This window comes from Cydia splendana, chromosome 25 (genome assembly GCF_910591565.1).
Source record: "Cydia splendana chromosome 25, ilCydSple1.2, whole genome shotgun sequence".
In the NCBI taxonomy this organism is placed as follows: domain Eukaryota; kingdom Metazoa; phylum Arthropoda; class Insecta; order Lepidoptera; family Tortricidae; genus Cydia; species Cydia splendana.
Genome location: NC_085984.1, coordinates 6,410,058 through 6,428,637, shown reverse-complemented (window position 1 = coordinate 6,428,637; position 18,580 = coordinate 6,410,058). Strand labels below are relative to the sequence as shown.

At 37.8% G+C, this 18,580-nt stretch overlaps 2 protein-coding genes across 2 annotated transcripts in view; one reads left to right on the top strand and one right to left on the bottom strand.

Annotated features, from left to right (window-relative positions):
- Positions 1 to 18,580, bottom strand: part of LOC134802776 (glucose-6-phosphatase 2) — a 227,751-nt gene that overhangs the window by 696 nt on the left and 208,475 nt on the right. The gene's annotated exons all lie outside the window — the stretch shown is intronic.
- The window catches only part of LOC134802858 (diacylglycerol kinase 1), a 227,034-nt gene that overhangs the window by 112,850 nt on the left and 95,604 nt on the right, over positions 1 to 18,580 (top strand). The window contains exon 2 of the mRNA XM_063775594.1: positions 15,909 to 15,996. Within this exon, the coding sequence (XP_063631664.1) occupies positions 15,912 to 15,996 (85 nt within the window). The 5' untranslated portion in view covers positions 15,909 to 15,911. The remainder of the gene's footprint in view (positions 1 to 15,908; positions 15,997 to 18,580) is intronic.

Genomic DNA, 18,580 nt, shown 5'->3' with positions numbered 1-18,580 from the left:
ACCCAAAAACACGTTGACAAAGAATTTTTAAGGAATGTTTCTTTCTTTTTGTCTGTTATTATCTTCCGTGATTATTTCTCACTTGATGGTCTCATCGGAAGATCAGCGCTAAAAGTCGCCATCAATGAGATGAGGCCATTTCGTGACACTTTATTCTCGGTGTACTTTCGTTTGGGCCAAATACCTTTCGCCAAATTTCACTTCCCAACAAACTTATCGCAATAGTTTCATTTCCCAAAGGAACCTTTAGCAAAGTTACACTTCGCATATAATTTATTTGGTCAAATTATCACTTGGCATGATTCTACTTTGTCAAATGTTGTTAGGACAAAAAATTATTTAGCAAACGTTTTTTATTGGCTAATAATAATATTCCAAAAAAGCCGTTAAGTGGGTTAGGTTAGGTTTGAACTGCGATCCTCACAGAACCGAACAAAAGTGGGTTAGGTTAGGTTAGAACTGCGAGCCTTACAGAAACGAAATGCTACTAGAAAAGTGGATTTGATTAGCTTCGAACTGCGATCCTCACAGAACCGAACTGTTATCAGGTCGGGATTAAGTAAAAGCAAAAATAAAAATATAAATTGTATGCCATGCAATATGTTATGCTTAATGATACATTTGACTAAATAATACTTGGTAAAATTAAACTTGTCCAAATAATTATTTGCTAAACAATAACTTGCCAAAAAAGTCTATTGCTGACTGAAAAATTGCGATAAGTTGTTTTGCCAAACATTTTTTTGGGAAATGATAATTTGGGAAACATAGTTTGGGATGTGATACTTTGGGAAACGTTTTTGGCCCATTCGTTAGTAAACCTTTATTCTCACTATGTTCTTTTTTATGTACCTATGTCTATTGACTGTGTGTTTACGAATGAAAACATTCGTTAAGCGACAGCAAACGACTAATCCAACAAGGTCTAGTTTACCCTCTGGGTTGGAAGGTCAGATGGCAGTCGCTTTCGTAAAAACTAGTGCCTACGCCAATTCTCGCGATTAGTTGTCAAGCCAAGCGGACCCCAGGCTCCCATGAGCCGTGGCAAAATGCCGGGATAACGCGAGGAAGAAAAGAAGATAAGCGACAGCAAAATTTTTTCAATGGAGCGCGGTGTAGTATCATTCATAATCATTATTTGTCACAATCTGTGTGTGTTGCGTCTCAGAGCCAATAAAAGTATTAGTATCGGGTAGCGATGTGCCGTTCTCGAAATTTTCCCAAGAACAGAGAAACGTTCTCGGTATTTTCTCGGAAACGTTCTCTGAGAGTTTTACCCTTTCTTCGCAAAAGCGATGAATTCTTTTGTTTAATCGTTTAGTATAGGAAATAAGACAAATACCATGCATGGAAGCTTAAAAGCAAATACTTGGACCATTCATGGCAATATAAAAAATAATACTACTTGATAAAAAAACTAGGAGGACAACAGCACAAAATTGCCCAAACAAGTTATTTGAGGCAAAAGGTATACATTTAACAAAAGTAAATATGTCATTCCATTAAAAAAAATAAGATTGTTCATAACTTATTTATGCTAATAAGAGAACGTTCTCGAGAAAATTGGCAGTTTTCCGGAAATTTCTTCGGAAAGGAGTTCTCAGAAACGAGAACGTTCTCATCGGCACATCACTAGTATCGGGCCATATTGACGGGTCAGGAGTTAATGAAGAAGAACCGCCGGTTACTAAATCCAAAATAGAGTCCGCAATCTCGTCGCCCTGTCAACTTAATAGGGTAGATTGGGGAGTAAACAGACACCTTAATTTAAAACAACATACAACAATAATATAATCCCCCCCCTAATTTGAAACATGTCGCCGATAGCGACTAAAAATACAAGTGGGTTAATCTAATTAATATTAACCTGATTTAGTAACAATTCTGAGAGAACTAAAAATCACCAAACGACTCTCAACAATTTGCCAGGAGAGGGCTCTTAGATTCTTTGGGCACATAATGCGGTCGCCACACTACAGCCTCGAACGTGACATCATACTGGGGCAAGTTGAAGGCAAGCGCGCTAGAGGAAGAGCCCCTGCAAGATGGTCGGATTCCATAAAACAAGCATGTGGTTCCATGCAGAGGGCAGCCCACATAGCCCTTGTTCGCGATAAATGGAGGGACATAGTTGTTGGTCACGATCCTCAGTCATGAGGGAACGACGAAGAAGAAGAAGAAGTTAATTAAGAATAAATTATGTCTAAAAAACTTAAATAGTTTTCGTTTTGATTATGCTTTGAATGCTTGTTATATTCTACTATTATTTTAATGTGTTTGTATAAAAAAATAACTAGGTATACACATTAAAATAGCTACCACAAACCTACACACAGCTAGCTACACAGTAGGTAAGTTTATTACATATTACCACTAATACCTTATAACAAAATCCCCCGCCGCGTCTGTCTGTTTTCGTGTTTGTATGTTTGCGATAAACTCAAAAACTACGAGTATTGAACGTATTTTCAAGCAGTTTTCACCTATCAATAGAGTGATTCTTGAGTAAGGTTTAGGTGTATAATTTGTTAACCCGTGCGAAGCCGGGGCGGGTCGCTAGTATCTAATATATTTGAAACTTTGGTCCATGAAGTCCTAGCGCGCAAAAGTTTTTTGCAGAAAACGCCTCGCACAACGTATCAGCATTGCGATACAGCGAGGAAATGCCGCCAGCATCCTTGGTACAATGTCTCAAGGACCTATTTTAGATTTAAGCTTATATAGTTATTAATTTATTTATGTAATATTTATTTATGCTATATTTAATTATGTAAATAAATGGTTTTTGTTGCTAGAATCAGTTAAATAAATATTAAATATACACATATTAACTTATATAAGTATATATATTCATATTTATAAGTTTGCTCAAAAATTTAATTTAATTTTGTAATTGATTGTTGTGTTATTCTCATGTAAGTGAATAATTGTTATTCTTATGAGAAAAAATAAAGATCTTTAAACCGATATATGTTAACATTATCAATAATATGCCTCAGTAAAAAAAGGTCGTATTTTTGGTAGTAGCTATAGGTACGAATAATATAATTATAAATATAAATATAATTGCAACTCTCGTCGTACCTTCATTAAGAAAACTGGATTAGACCTGATGCGATGTAACTTGTTTACATTGGCGAAAGACACAACATAAAAAAAAATATATATATATATATTATAGGACATTCTTGCACAGATTGACACAGTAAGCTCAAGAAGGCTTGTGTTATGGGTACTCAGACAACGATATATATAATATATAAATATGTACTTAAATACATAGAAAACAACCATGACTCAGGAACAAATATCTGTGTCATCACACAAATAAATGCCCTTACTGGGATTCGAACCCAGGACCACCGGACCAGGACCATATTAACGATATATCAACTTAATGAAAAATCAATACCTATTTCACCTAATCGAAGCCACAGATAAATCGCTCCATAGTACAGTAGATATGTGTCACTCTATAAAATTGAATTTGCTCAGCGAACAGTATTTAGATACTCGATGTGTCATTTAAGACATGGTCTAATAAAACATGGTCTTCCATTCCCAGAGTGACACGCGATTACGTCACAATAACATTGCCACTTTATTTCAACATAACATGTTACATGGGTACATTATACCTATAGTTAATAGTAAAGAAATTTCAGACTTTCGGGTAATTCTGTTTATACTACTGGCAACACAGGATAGCGCTGTGGACATTTGACAATTCGGATCTAGATAACTTCATGCCCTGACCGTCATCCTTGTCGAACGCGTGTTAATTGTTATTTCCTTCTCGCTCAGTGTCAGCAGTCGCAGTGTTTTCCAAACTTTTCACGTCGTAAGCTTGGTAATTAATGTGTAACTGTGAATTCGTTTTTTAAACGTTTGTCTTGTATAGATAAATAAAGTTTAATTTAATACATTAGATTTGTTTTATTTTACTACGTTTCTACATAAATAACTTAAAATTAATGCCGTTAAAATAATTTTCACCGTTGGTTAAAATTCTCCCACATTTCAAAGTTTGAGAATCTGTAAACAGCATGATGACGTAGGCGCGTGTCAGTTAGGTCATACGCGAATCTCGGAATGGAGTACCAGGCGGAGTATATTATTATACCATGATTTAAGATTATTTGTTAGTATTGTCTAAAAGTAACAGAACTATTTAATAGTAATTAACAATTAAATAAAAGCAGCAAATATACCATACGAGAAGTAGGTACAGTCGCCATCAGATATATCGGAGTGGCCAAGGTGCTCACAAATATCGGAACACGCCTCTATTGTCAGGGCGTTAGAGCGCGTGTTCAGATATTGTGAACACCTTGGCCGCTCCGATATATCTGATGGCGACTGTACAGTCAAATAATATAACTTCCGACCAATTTCGTAAACTATTGAGATGTGTATTAATTGTATTGTTTTGTATCTGTTCCAATATTATGTAATCTACCGAATCTACGCCCTGTTAACCATGTTACGATGTTTCGGTGCCTCTTTAACATTATTATGACTAACCTCGATCCGAATATTTTTGTATGTGGAGAATCTCCAGTACCTACGTAATCTGTATCTGTTCATGGCGCTGTAAACGACGGCCATCTTTAATTTCGTTAGGACCGATCTTCCGGATAGCGCTTAATTGCCCGGATATCCGGTTTGGCTTATCGTTTGATGGGAAAATGGATGGTAAAAGGGATTAGTAAGGAAAAGGGTATAAGAAGGTTTAATCTTAGATTTAGAACTGATAGAGCTTATGATTAACCAGCTTCTGCCCGCCACTTCGTCTGCGTACAATGATGATGAATGATAAAAATAAAAAGTATCCTATGTCCTACCCCGGGCCACAGAATAAATAATAGTACTACCGTACAGAAAGAACACTTCCTACAAACCCGAAGTTTGACAGGGGTTCAGAGTCGAATCATGCTATCACTTTCTAATATATCGCACTATTCCTTTCGGCTATTTAGGGTTCTCAAAATTCAAGTGATTATCTTATCTGTGGTCGTGCACGCAAAAGGAAGTCAAGTGGAGCCAACCCTAATAATTGCTCGGAGCAATGCTGAGCCGAACGGAGCCGAGTTCGACCGAAGTGAGGAGTGTCTCCCCACTGCCCGGGCATTAAACTATACAGGATGGCTAAAAAATAAGTGCATTCCCGTTGCCAGGGAGGTTTTGGGATTATACCGAGCAACTTTTACTATGGGACCAATCCCGAAATCGCACGGATAAAAGATGTTGATGTCAACTTTAGCCAGTCTTCTCCGAGACCACGGGGACAACTCCATTCTCGAAACGTCCGAGGTATATTTAAAACTTAATCATACGCGATTATGTCCCGTTTTAAAATTCATAATGTGTAAAAATCGTGAAAGTTTGATTAAAACTTTGATTTAATTCTCGTTTCGTTTTAAAATTTAACGATATAAAATAAAACAAAAGAAACTCTGTTACTCTTAAAAGACCGGACAAGTGCGAGTCAGACTCGCCCACCGAGGGCTCCGTCCTTTTTAGTATTTGTAGTTATAGCGGAAACAGAAATACATAATCCGTGAAAATTTCAAGTCTATCACAGTTCATGAGATACAGCCTGGTGACAGACAGACAGACAGACGGACAGACGGACAGTGGAGTCTTAACGGGCCCACAGATTAAGTAGGTACCTACCAGTTCGCCGGACGATATCAGCTGTCAGTTGTTCGGAGCTGTCAAATTTTGCGTTTACCTGACAGGCTGATATCGTCCGGTGAACTGATAATCAGTAGGCCCCTTTAGTAGTCGGTTTGGGTACAGAACCCTAAAAATGATTAAATTTATTGGAGGTAATTTGTACTAGAGTATTGCTACCATGCATGGAACGGGGTCGCTTTGTTTCCCATAAAGTTTTAAGTCATAATGTATTGTTTGTCATATTATCGTTAGTCATAAAACTGAAACCGTTAACTTTTCAGGATTTTCGTAAGGTTATCCTATATATAGATAGGTTAGGTTTGTTTTATGGCAATCCTGAAAAGTTACGCGTTTCTGAGAAAAACCAATTATGACTAACGAAAATTCGGACAAACAATACATTATGACTTAAAACTATTTGGGAAACAATAGAGACCCGCATGGAACACTTAGAGGACAAGCCTCACTGCTTCAGCAGCATTGTTTAACAAAAATAATCATATCTTAAATACACAAATCAAGTAAATAGATACATAGCAGACAGAGGCGAATCCCTAATTAAAACTGCAAAATTCATATGCACAAAATATTAACAGTAGGTATGCAAAATATATGAAACAACAAAATATTCGCAGCGTACAGACAAAACGGATAAAACACACGAAACGTGTAGAAACTGTAGAAATTGCAAAATATATACTGTTCAAATAAACAAATAAAATACTGCAAGGAAAGCAAGCTTTCTCTCTGCATCACTGGGTGTTTTTAGGGTTCCAGCCAAAATGGGAAAAACGGAACCCTTACATTATCGTCATGTCCGTCTATCCGTCCGTCCGTCACAGACATTTTGCTCGGAAAATTTTAGGTATACCGGGTGTTTTCTGTAATATGAGCAATAAATTAAACAGTAGGCTGTACTCCTCAAACTGACCAACATTTGTTTAACAACTTTTAAAAATAACTTATGTTTTGATATTTATTACACTTTAAAGTTTATTCTAAGATGCAATGTATTGCAAATTTTGTTATGATTAAAGCGTGACAATCACAAGCAACGTCAAACACACTGATGTCAGCGTATATTATTTTGTATGAAAAAGAGGAAATCTAAAGGAATCATAATTTTTTAAAGTTGTTTATCAAAAGTTTTATAGTTTGAGGAGTATTATATATGTTTTAATTATTCGCTCGTGTTACAGGCAACACCCGGTATAAATATTTATACGAAATTTGGAACAAAGGTGTATTTTAGGAGCCGCTTATTAATTAAGAAGTTAAAATTTAAGAAAAAGTATGCTTAGTATCGCTCCGTGTAGTCAATATTTTTTTTTGTTTTTTTAAATAACACTCGGGTTGTTAGGAGCGTACGCCGTATGTATTTTGATTCAGTGAATACTTTTGGATAATAATAATTATTACAGTATTCAACAAGTCCAACTTATGAAACGAGCGTGCAAATAAAAATACTTTACACGAAAGTTAATATGATTCATTCATTCATTCATGAGCTTTTTCCAAAAAACTTATCTTCTGATTAAATAAAACGTAGGTACCTATGACGTATCTGTCAAGTTAAACAGAAATCATTCAGATCCTTTATGATATACTCTAAAACTTAACAATAAATCAAATATCCACAACTTTATCGAAATAATAACATAATTCACGCAGCTTCAAGCCATTTAAAACGTCGATCGGTATCCGCCATGTTGGATACGGATATAAATCAGATACCGGTACCGGATAACGCAGTATTACCGGTATCGTTTGTCATTATCGGTTCCAGTGCTGTGTTGAATTGTGTCTGGATAAAATCGATATTACTACGAGCTTCCATGAACTTAAATGTTCGTATATAAAGTTAGCAATTTTCCTACTTCTAAGTTCAAATTTTAGGAACTCGTACTCGTACATACAGTCAGCAGCAGAAGTTGCTAAGCAGGCCAAGTGTTCAAAATGATCTTGACGCGACTTTATTATTAAGAGAATAAGAACGTGTCAAGGTAATTTTGAACACCTTGCCCGCTTAGGAACTTCTGCTGCTGACTGTACAGAGCGTCCCACGACTTTGCCGTATGGAGGGGAAGTACTTTAAATACTGTAGATAGGAAAGGACTATGCGTCAAAATGGTCCGAAAACCAATAGAGTTGAGAATTAGGTAGTTAGATAGGTATTTCTATGAACTTAATTTCGTTCTATGGGCACCAAGCCGAATTCCATTGCAGAACTGAGATATTGATTATAGTAAAAATGTCTTCCTCCTCATGGTCTAATAAAACATGGTCTTCTATTCCCAGAGTGACACAGGCCTACGTCACAATAACATTGCCACTTTATTTCAACATAACATGTTACATGGGTACATTATACCTATGGTTAATAAGTTAAAATATTTCTTTATAATTTTATAATTTTCATTTATATGTATTTTATCTTAAAGTTTACAATAACACGTCTTTTTTAATTATTCGTTAGCAATATCTTCCGATTCACGAAAGAAATTTCAGACGTTCGGGTAATTCTGTTTACACTACTGGCAACACAGGATAGCGCTGTCACATTTGACAATTCGGATCTAGATAACTTCATGCCCTGACTGTCATCCTTGTCGAACGCGTGTTAATTGTTATTTCCTTCTCGCTCAGTGTCAGCAGTCGCAGTGTTTTCCAAACTTTTCACGTCGTAAGCTTGGTAATTAATGTGTAACTGTGAATTAGTTTTTCAAACGTTTGTCTTGTATAGATAAATAAAGTTTAATTTAATACATTAGATTTGTTTTATTTTACTATGTTTCTACATGAATAACTTAAAATTAATGCCGTTAAAATAGTTTTCACCGTTGGTTAAAATTCTCGCACATTTTAAAGTTTGAGAACCTGTAAACAGCATGATGACGTAGGCCTGTGTCAGTTAGGTCATTCGCGAATCTCGGAATAGAGTACCAGGCGGAGTATATTATTATACCATGGGTAATGCTTATTACCTAGGCAAAACAGTTCACCGCCGGGCGCGCGCGACAATCCCCTACGCCGCGCTCGCCCGGCGGTGCGCGAACATCTACCCTGCACCATTAATTTACTTACTTGGACTCTATTGCCCAGGTAAGAAGGGTGACGACATGTTGACTAAAATACCAATATCTCAGTTCTGCAATGGAATTCCGCTTTGTGCCCATATAACGAAATGAAGTACATATAAATACCTATCTAATGACCTAACTCTCATTTCTATTGGTTTTTGGACCAGGCTCCATACAAAGTTGCCCATGGTCCTTTTACTGAAAGTTTATTTTTTATTTTTAAGACACTACGAACTGCATTTAAAGAATTTTAAATAATCGCCTGTCTGAACGGGGAATCGAACCCGCTTAATCTATATTTATTTGTTCTATATTAATTTGAAATTTGCATGTCACTGAGTGACAAGGCAGCTTGGCTTACGAACTGTCACATCCTCTGTGTACATTAGGTACCCTATGTTTCGCAAATAAATTACTTATGACTTATAGAACCATATTAACTTTCTCTGTATCTGTATAATATAATGCCATACGATTAAATAATTTAACTTGACTTTTGCATTTTGAATATTTTGAATCTTGAACCAACATTTTGCAAGTATGAATGTTGACTAATTAATGTTGTTTACTACATAAACATCAACTTGATGGAATTGTGTTGTCATACATATATTTGTTAACTTTTTCCTCCTGTACAGACAGCAGCAGAAGTTGCGAAGCGGGCGAGGTGTTCAAAATTATCTCGACGCGCTCTTATTCTCTTAACAAAAAAGTCGCGACTAGATAATTTTGAACACCTCGCCCGCTTAGCAACTTCTGCTGCTGACTGTACGCACGAGGAAACTTTGAGGGAAAAATAAATTGACATGAGAATTGAATATGTCAGTTATATTTGTACCTACGAATGCTGCTGTGTATATTACTGTTGTACGATTTTCAGTATTTAAAGCAAAAAAAATGTTTAAATACGTCATTGAGTAATTAAAGCAGAGAAAAACCTGTTAAAATATGTTTTATACACGGTGGCCAAAAAATAAGTGCATTCCCGTTGCCAGGGGGTTTTGGGATTATACTGAGCAACTTTTACTATGGGACCAACCCCGCAATCGCGAAAAATAAATTTGGCTGTTTCATACATTTTGGCTGGTCCATTTTCTATGGGAGGGTAAATTTTTTTTGGCGATTTCGGGATTGGTCCCTTAGTAAAAGTTGCTCAGAATAATCCCAAAACCTCTCTGGGAACGGGACTTCACTCATTTTTTGGATCACCCTGTATTTCTAAGTAAGCAAGAGTGACAGTAGAATGGTTTTAATGGATTGTGAATGATGATAAGTTTAAATATTGTGTGAAATATTTGTGTTCGTTTGCAGTGAATATGAACACAGACAAAAATTCATCGCCTTCGAAAGCCGAGGTACGTAATTCATTAATTTCGTAAATCAATGATAAATAAAGTGACATACATTGTGTCTCACGGAAATTTTGTTATTAAAATAGACATACATATGTCGACCGGTCTGGCCTAGTGGGTAGTGACCCTGCCTATGAAGCCGATGGTCCCGGGTTCGAATCCTGGTAAGGGCATTTATTTGTATGATGATACAGATATTTGTTCCTGAGTCATGGTTGTTTTCTATGTATTTAAGTATTTATATTATTATATATGTCGTTGTCTGAGTACCCACAACACAAGCCTTCTTGAGCTTACCGTGAGGCTTAGTCAATTTGTGTAAAAATGTCCTATAATATTTATTTATTTATTATTTTATACATTAGGATAAAAAAATGTGTTTTGAATCAATCATCTTTTAAAAAGTAATTTTCACTCATCTTTTAATCTAAACAACAACGAATCTCAATCAAAACAGTATATAGACACCAAAAAATTCCCGATAAAAATAATCCGATTCCTATCACAAAAACGTAATTCAACACCAAAAAACCATATAAAACGAAAGCAATTGGTTCCGAAACCTCTTATTTTGCATAACAGTCTTTATTTAGGATCAGTTTCAAAGAAATTGATCTCTTTATATTGAAACAACTTGGTGCCCGTGTTTCGCCGAAGGATGATCGATTGGGGTTATCGAGGTGAGTTTGAGAGGTGCATAGAAGATCAATAGATACCTACCTACTTTATTGCAAAGGTATTGTGGCGTGTGTGTGGAATCATGTACCGACAGTCTTTTTTTGGCAAGCCGTAACTTTCGCGGGAATAATATAGGCCTTTTCCCTTCAGTACACCTGCATAAAATAAGATATTTTTCGAGCAAGTGTGATGAAATAGTTATTAACTTACTTAATTGTTACAGTCACACCTCTGGTGTGTAGGCCATATTAGGTACCTAAATATCTCACCCGCATACCTCCTTCCGTTGCTGACTGTGTCCATTAGTTTTATCTCTAAAGAAAGTACTAAAATGGGTTGAGGTGTGATATAGTGCGGCTTCGTCCGACCATTAAAACGCTGATAAAAAACCGGACACCGAGGGTTCCGTACAAATTTTATTTTTAGTATTTGTTGTTATAGCGGCAACAGAAATACATCATCTGTGACAATTTCAACTGTCTAGCTAACACGGTGTTTCACCACATCAGCTCGGAAAGGCTTACTTGGCACTTCAAAAACTGATAGCAAAGTTGCATTTTATTCACATAATGTGAGGCGAAGTAATTAAATGCAAATTTTGAGTTGTTTTCTTATGTTTGCTGGTAGAATTGACTTTTAAATTATGATTTTTTTTTTTAATTTAATAGGGACAAAAAACAGTAACACACAGGGTTCAAACACAGAAATAGAGTACAAAGGATAATAAAGTGTGAGACCAACAACATCGTCCACAGATTACTAGTTTACATTACAGATTTTGGATGATAAATATTTAATAACATTCATTTGGATTAGATTTTGTTTGATATTTTACATTTAATAATTGCTTCGGGTTGGTGTGGTGAAAAAATTTGTGTTTCACTCGGGGGCAAATTTTGTTTGACTCTCGTGCTTTGAAACCCTCAAGATTTCAATTTTGGAATCTTTCGCTTGCTCGGGTATCAATATTAGCACGAGCGGTTAAACAACAACTTTGCCCCCTTGTAAAACAAATAACTATTATTAAGCGGTAGCGTACCTGGGAGCTGGGAGCCAATGTGACAATCGCTTGCGCTACGACAACGAAACGCTTTATGTCTCTCTATCACTTTTCCATATTAGTGCAACAGTGCAGTTGCGTTTGGGGGAAGGGCAAAATTCTGACAGTTTATCTTTTGCAGCAGAAGTTGCTAAGCGGGCGAGGTGTTCAAAATTACCTTGACACGTTCTTATTCTCTTAACAATAAAGTCGCATGAAGATCGTTTTGAACACTAGCATCTGCCTGCGACTTTGTCTGCGTAGAACAATAGCCGTGATAAAAACAATAAACTGTCTCTTTATTCTTCCGACCGTCTTCTACCTTCGATCTTGCCACCCTGTATAGTCTGCAATTGCATTATGCTTGGAAGATAGAGCGCCATTCAGATGTCCGATTGATCGATAGCTTTTGAGCGGAGCGAATAGGGACCGTTCGGATTCGTGTGGTCTACCGTGAACCACGTTCGACTTGTTGCCTCTCAGTCGCACTTGTAAATTCGTACATAAGTGTGACAGGGAGGCAACACGTCAAACGTGGTTCGCCGTAGGCCCCTTAGGGCCCAATAAAGTCCCTTCGCGAGCCGGAGCTGGCCCGCGGGTCGTATTTGCCCACCACTAGTGTAGGTAAAGCGTGGTCAGGCGTGGCTCACTCCGCGATTTCGTCGCTTTGCAACAGGTAGCTAAAAGTACATCCGTTCCACACCAATTTTGGTGGCTAGCCATAAGCCGCGCGTGGCACTGTCGCCATCTAGCGGCCATATCTGTGCTGATCGTAACAGACGCGTTTTGTTAGAGAGTGAGTCTTCTGTACCTAGTACTATTATTTATTCTGTGGCGTGGTGAAACCCTAAATCTCACTTGCATTTATTGTGGTGCGAGAGACTTCGGGCCATGTCAAATCAATATCCAATTACTAAAAGATCGGATGCCGCTCACATTGCATTATGGCGTGAGATAGAGCGCCATTCAGATGTCCGAGTGATTGATCGATTCACCCTGTATAATCTGTGTTATATCTTTTCGGCTGGCTTCTGAATAAAGGTTCTTAATACGACTGGATTTCTCTGTAAGGAGGTATATGGATATTTAAAAAAAAAACGATGTTTGCTTTGTAATCTTTGACAGGGATGTATGTAGTGTTCAAAAATCGTGGGTTCAAACCTCAGCCGCGCAGGATAGGCCCCGTGCATGAACTATAGGGGGCAGCATAGGAGCCGTCAGATTTTTGGCGCGAGGCGTGAATGTGTCGTTTATGCTTCCGATGTTCCCACAAGATGGCAGAACCTACTGTGCACAAGGAAACGTACCGACGAGAACGGTAGATGGTAGCACTTGCTTTGGCAATGTACATGTGCACTATGTTTCCGATTCAGGCCACAAGATGTCAGACCCTCCAACGCGCACGGTCCCTATAGGGCAGAAAAAATCTTTCTCGAAAAAAAATGCTAAATTACGACTAAAAATTAGGAGGATCCTTATCATACATACAAGAGGTTAATTCAATCTGACTCGTACAACAAGTAGAAATACTCGAGACAATTTAAACTACTTGACTATAAATGCTGACCGAGCTTTGCTCGGAAAACGTATAAAAACTTAAAAATGCGCGTTTTCCCTGAGATAAGACCTAGCTAGATCGATTTATCGCCCCCGAAAAACCCCATATAGCAAAAATTCATCGAAATCGTTAGAGCCGTTTCCGAGATCCCCGAAATATATATGTCGAATACTGATGGTCTCAAAGGCGGTGGGCGCGTGGGGGTAGTACCTAGATGTATTACTTCACAGCTAAACCAGTATGCTACCACCATGCTACCAGTGCATGAAATAAACCTTAGGACTCGTTAACCATACTAGTGCCTACTATATTTCAGAACTAAATGATGAAAATAACTAATTGCTATTAGAATGTTGACTGGTTAAATTGAGAATGAAAAGATCACATGAAACCGTTCAAATCTTTATTCAAGTCAAGCTAGGCCGGCTCCAACCCTACGCTTCTGACATGAGAAGATTTAGCCCTATATGGGACCGGCAACAAACTCAGAGGGACAAATCTTTTCAAAACAACACATAACACATCCTTTCTTTATTTCACAAAAGCAAGCTTCCAATGAAACATAGGAAATCAAAATAACATTTGAAATAAAACACTTAGCTAAATGGTTAAAGAACGCGGGATTCTATAAGCTATCAGAATAATCCTTCAGGTATAAGCCTTCAGGAACGCGGCGAGTTAGGCACGAGGTTGGCTAACGAGTACGTCCGATCTCTAGCGCGGTCCGATCAAGAAGAACTACCAGCAGCGGAGCCTCTCTGCTCCCGCCTCAAACTCAAGTTGGCAAACCTGCTCGACCAGTCTACCAACATACCGACACAAATGCCAACTCGTGCCTACGCTCACTGGAGAGAAACCTCTCGACGTTCCAAAGCCTTCTACCTGTCATCCCAGTTCAACAACACGCCAATAGATGGCGTTACTCTCTACGCAACTTTATTTCAACAATGCGCCAATAGACGGAGTTACTCTCTACACAACTTTATTTATTTTGTTACAACCAAATAATACGTAGCTCAACATTGCTAATCGATTTTATACAGGCGTCTAAAATAATGAACTATAACGCTGCAATACGTCTTTCTGGTGTCAGGGTCCGACATATATATAAATAAATAAATAAACAAGAATTGCTCGTTTAAAGGTATAAGAAGTCAGTTTTACGAGTATATTCAGCTATTCAGCTTTAAGACGAAACAGGAGCTGAGTTTTAAATATTTTAGGTAAATATACCCGTCTCGCTAACGGAAGCGGCACCTAAAAGTAGTGCGATAAGGACAAGGCGAAAAATCCTGCGTAAAAATCTCAAAAATCGAGGTTTCGTACTCCTCTGTTTCCTCCTCCAAAACTTAACCAATCGTAACCAAATTTGGAAATCTAAATGATTATGAAATTATCTGTGTCGCTTTTTTGGCTAATTGATATCAGTTTTGAATGCCACGCCTCTCGTTGCGGCATAGTCAATTAGGCCATTTTGGCCATTTTTGAAGGGCTCTAGCGCTTTAAAAAACAAAAATATCAAAAAAAGCAAAACGGTCCGACACAGATATTGACAATATTAATCTGTGTTGAAAAAATCATTGCTCTAGCTTCAAAAACCACGGAGGAAAACGAGGAGTAGGTACGTTTGTATGGAGGAATGACCACTCCCGTTGGCTCTTAAGTTATAAAGAAGCTGGAAAAGGATTGTTTCAATGAAAGTAACGACAAAGAAGTTTAATTTAGCGCAGGCAAAAAAGTAGCGCGTCTAGCGTCTATGAGGCAAATTCGAACTTATATTACGATGTCAAAATGATATCATTCGTTCATCTCGCTCGCGCCAATGTACGAACAAGTACGAGCGGAATACGCGCGCAATATCAAAATGACAGAAGCGAAGTTCGAATTGGCATATGAAAAGGATATGAAAGAGATGATTGTATTATATTCTTTGTATTCTCTGTATTGTTCCTTAATGAGAGCATAAAGTAAAAGGCAATTTAGAAGCATTGTTTTTACCCAGAACGGTAAACAATGCTTCTAAATTGTGTTTACTTTTAGAATGTTTTATTTCTTAGAATACTAACAATGAACAACAATCACACAACAATAAGTAAAAACCTTGCTTGTGTGTGGGCATTTCTATTTAAAGTTGTGCCAAAAATGTTTGTGTTAGAATTGGGAATTTTTATAAAATTTCTACTCAGAATCACGAGCTTTTCCATTTTTACCGAGAAAAAACGTGTCCCCATAATTTTTCGTCCGCTTGGTTACGGGTTTCAATACAACCTTCTATGACCGTAAAAAAACGGACAAAAAATGTTTTATCCGTGTGTGTTCAGATAAATATTCCACGTTTGAAATTTGCAATATGATGGGAGGTTTGCAGAGTTACTTTTACTACTTACTTACTTGGTTGGCGCGGTGACCCAAAATGAGTCTTGGCCTCCAACACAAGAGCACGCCATTTTCATCGGTTTGAGAGTTACTTTTGGCAGATACAAAATTGTATAATAATAAAAGAATGTATTGTTTTGTTTCAGATCATGCCGAACACTCCGGTGGCGCCCGGGTTCCAATGGGACAAGCTGTCACCCGCGGAGTTCCAGCAGCTTCAAGAGCTCGCTTCTTGTGAGTATACTGCTGTAGACTACAACTTAGCTTGTTGTTAGTGTTGTATACGCTCCGGTGGCGCCTGGGTTCCAATGGGGCAAGCTGTTGTCCGCAGAGTACAACTTTAAGAGCTCACCTCTTGTGAGTAGGTATACTGTTTTAGATAGTACGATTATACGAGTACAACTTTGCTTGTTGTACAACAGACAGACAGACAGACGCACGAGTGATCCTATAAGGGTTCCGTTTTTTCCTTTTGAGGTACGGCAACCTAGAAACACACAAAATATTAATGCATTAAAACCAGGCAATCTAACTTAACTTACAAAGACGTTTGAAACCTTCATGCGGGCGATGTTCAAAGAGAAGCAGTTTTACGCCAACTAGACTTCCATTATCCCATTACTTGGTGAGACAAAGTCCTATCTCACTATAAAAACCATAGCCGGTTACAACCTTGTCGAACTAAGCGGCCTTCAGTTGTGTTCTTAGTGCGGTATCAAATGTCTAAAGCGTTTGCGTTGAACGTTTTCCGAGGCAATTAAGTGGTAATGGAGATGGTTTTCCGTATACATAAAACATCGATATTGAGGTTTAGTTCTGGACGGTTTTCTACTCCAAAACTAGGGTGTTTTATAGCCTTTTCCCGGTTGCATCACTATCACTACAAAACATACCTACTTACATATAATAATAACAAAGTCCCCCGCTGCGCGTCTGGTTTGTGTGTTTATGAGCGATAAACTCAAAAACTACTGAACGGATTTTCATGCTGTTTTCACCTATCGATAGAGTGATTCTTGAGGAAGGTTTGTGTATGTGTATAATTTGTTAACCCATGCAAAGCCGGGGCGGGTCGCTAGTTGTAAATATGCTCCAGTCGATTTTTGTAACTCCTAGAATTTGGCTCAGACATTGGTTTATTCTTGTCTATTTGACCATTGAACATGAGAAAACAGTCTGAGTCTGGTGTCCTCTCGATGTTTATTTTTTGCCGAAGAGTAATTGCTACACCTACAAAAAACATTTCATACATAAATTCCCAGGATCTTTTTGGTATGGGCCGGGTTTGGACTTTGTGTGTCCAAAAAATTAAATCGAAGATCAATTGGAACTAATTTTGTCAATAAAAGACGGCTAATTTGAAAAATAAAATGTTTTAATGATTCACCTTTTTCTACTGACAATTTCTTTTTTGACTGATACCTAGTTTAGTTTATTTCAATTGAAGTCCAGAAGTACAGGAGTCTCGTCCCCGAGTATATTTTTATGCCTTTTGGGGTTGAGACCTTTGGCCCGTGGGGTCCTAATGCTCTACAATTCTTTAAAGAGCTATTAAATAGACTGATAGACTTCACTGGTGACCGAAGAGCTGGCAGCTTTCTCGCGTATTCCCAGGACGCTTGATGCGTTTCTCCGCTGGATTGCCAGACTTAGCCGCTGAGCGAAATATTCGCCCACTCGAAAGGCGCCGGACACCCAGACAACTTTATTTGAAATTTCTTTCACAATTGATTTGCCAAGCTATATATATCCTCTCACACCTCTTTTTGTACCTCCTACTGTTCTATTTCTGCCACTAATACCTAAATGTATTAGTGATCGAACACAATTCACTAATAGCCCCTAATGATATTGATCAAAAACGCTCATGTTGTGCAAACCTAAACCTTTGACCTAGCCTTTAATGTTCATATTATGTGGGAGTAATCCTCTATGATATAATGCAATGCATTTTAATAAAGCCCATTTTGTTTATTAGAAACGAAATGAATTCATTTATCTACATACATATATACATTGGTACTACTAAACGAAATTAATAACTAGCTTAAATCTAAAATAGGCCCTTGAGGCATTGTACCAAGGATGCTGGCGACATTTCCTCGCAGTATCGCAATGCTGATACGTTGTGTGTAGCCGCCAGCTCTTCGGTCACCACTGGTGACTCACCAGTTACGTCAACCAGACGCTTCGCGATTTCTGCGAACAACTTGTGCTCGCTTATATCTCAGGACGCCTTAAGATCTGTGTACTATGAACGTTTCCACTCATTAATATCGTACGGAACAATAATATGGGGAAACTCGACAGATGCAAAACGAGCTTTAATTATTCAAAAACGCACGCTACGCATTTTGGCATCTGCTTTGTAGAATATCGCATTATGACGCACTTTTCCTTTTATCTTTGTGAAATCATAATGTACGTGAGAAACAATATATCAGAATTTAAACGGGTTCACGTTGAGGGTTCCACGGGACGGCTAAGAACGGTTCCTCGCCGTATTGCCCTAGCTCAGAAAAACCCTCGTGCCATAGGACCTACCTACCTACGGAGTTACATATGTATTATCAAAGACATATGTAACTCCGTATGAGATGAATAAAGTCTAAGAAAAAAACGTGCCTCGGAAATCAAGAAAAAGTCATTCTCGGATAGATGGCGCACACACCTTTGGCCTATGATCGGCTAGATGGCGTTGACGACACCGTTTCATATTTAACAATTTTAACACATAGGTATCAGTGAATGAACATGGGTCAAAATGATATAAAAATAATAAAATCATTTATCCATACATATAATTTGTTCGATAGTT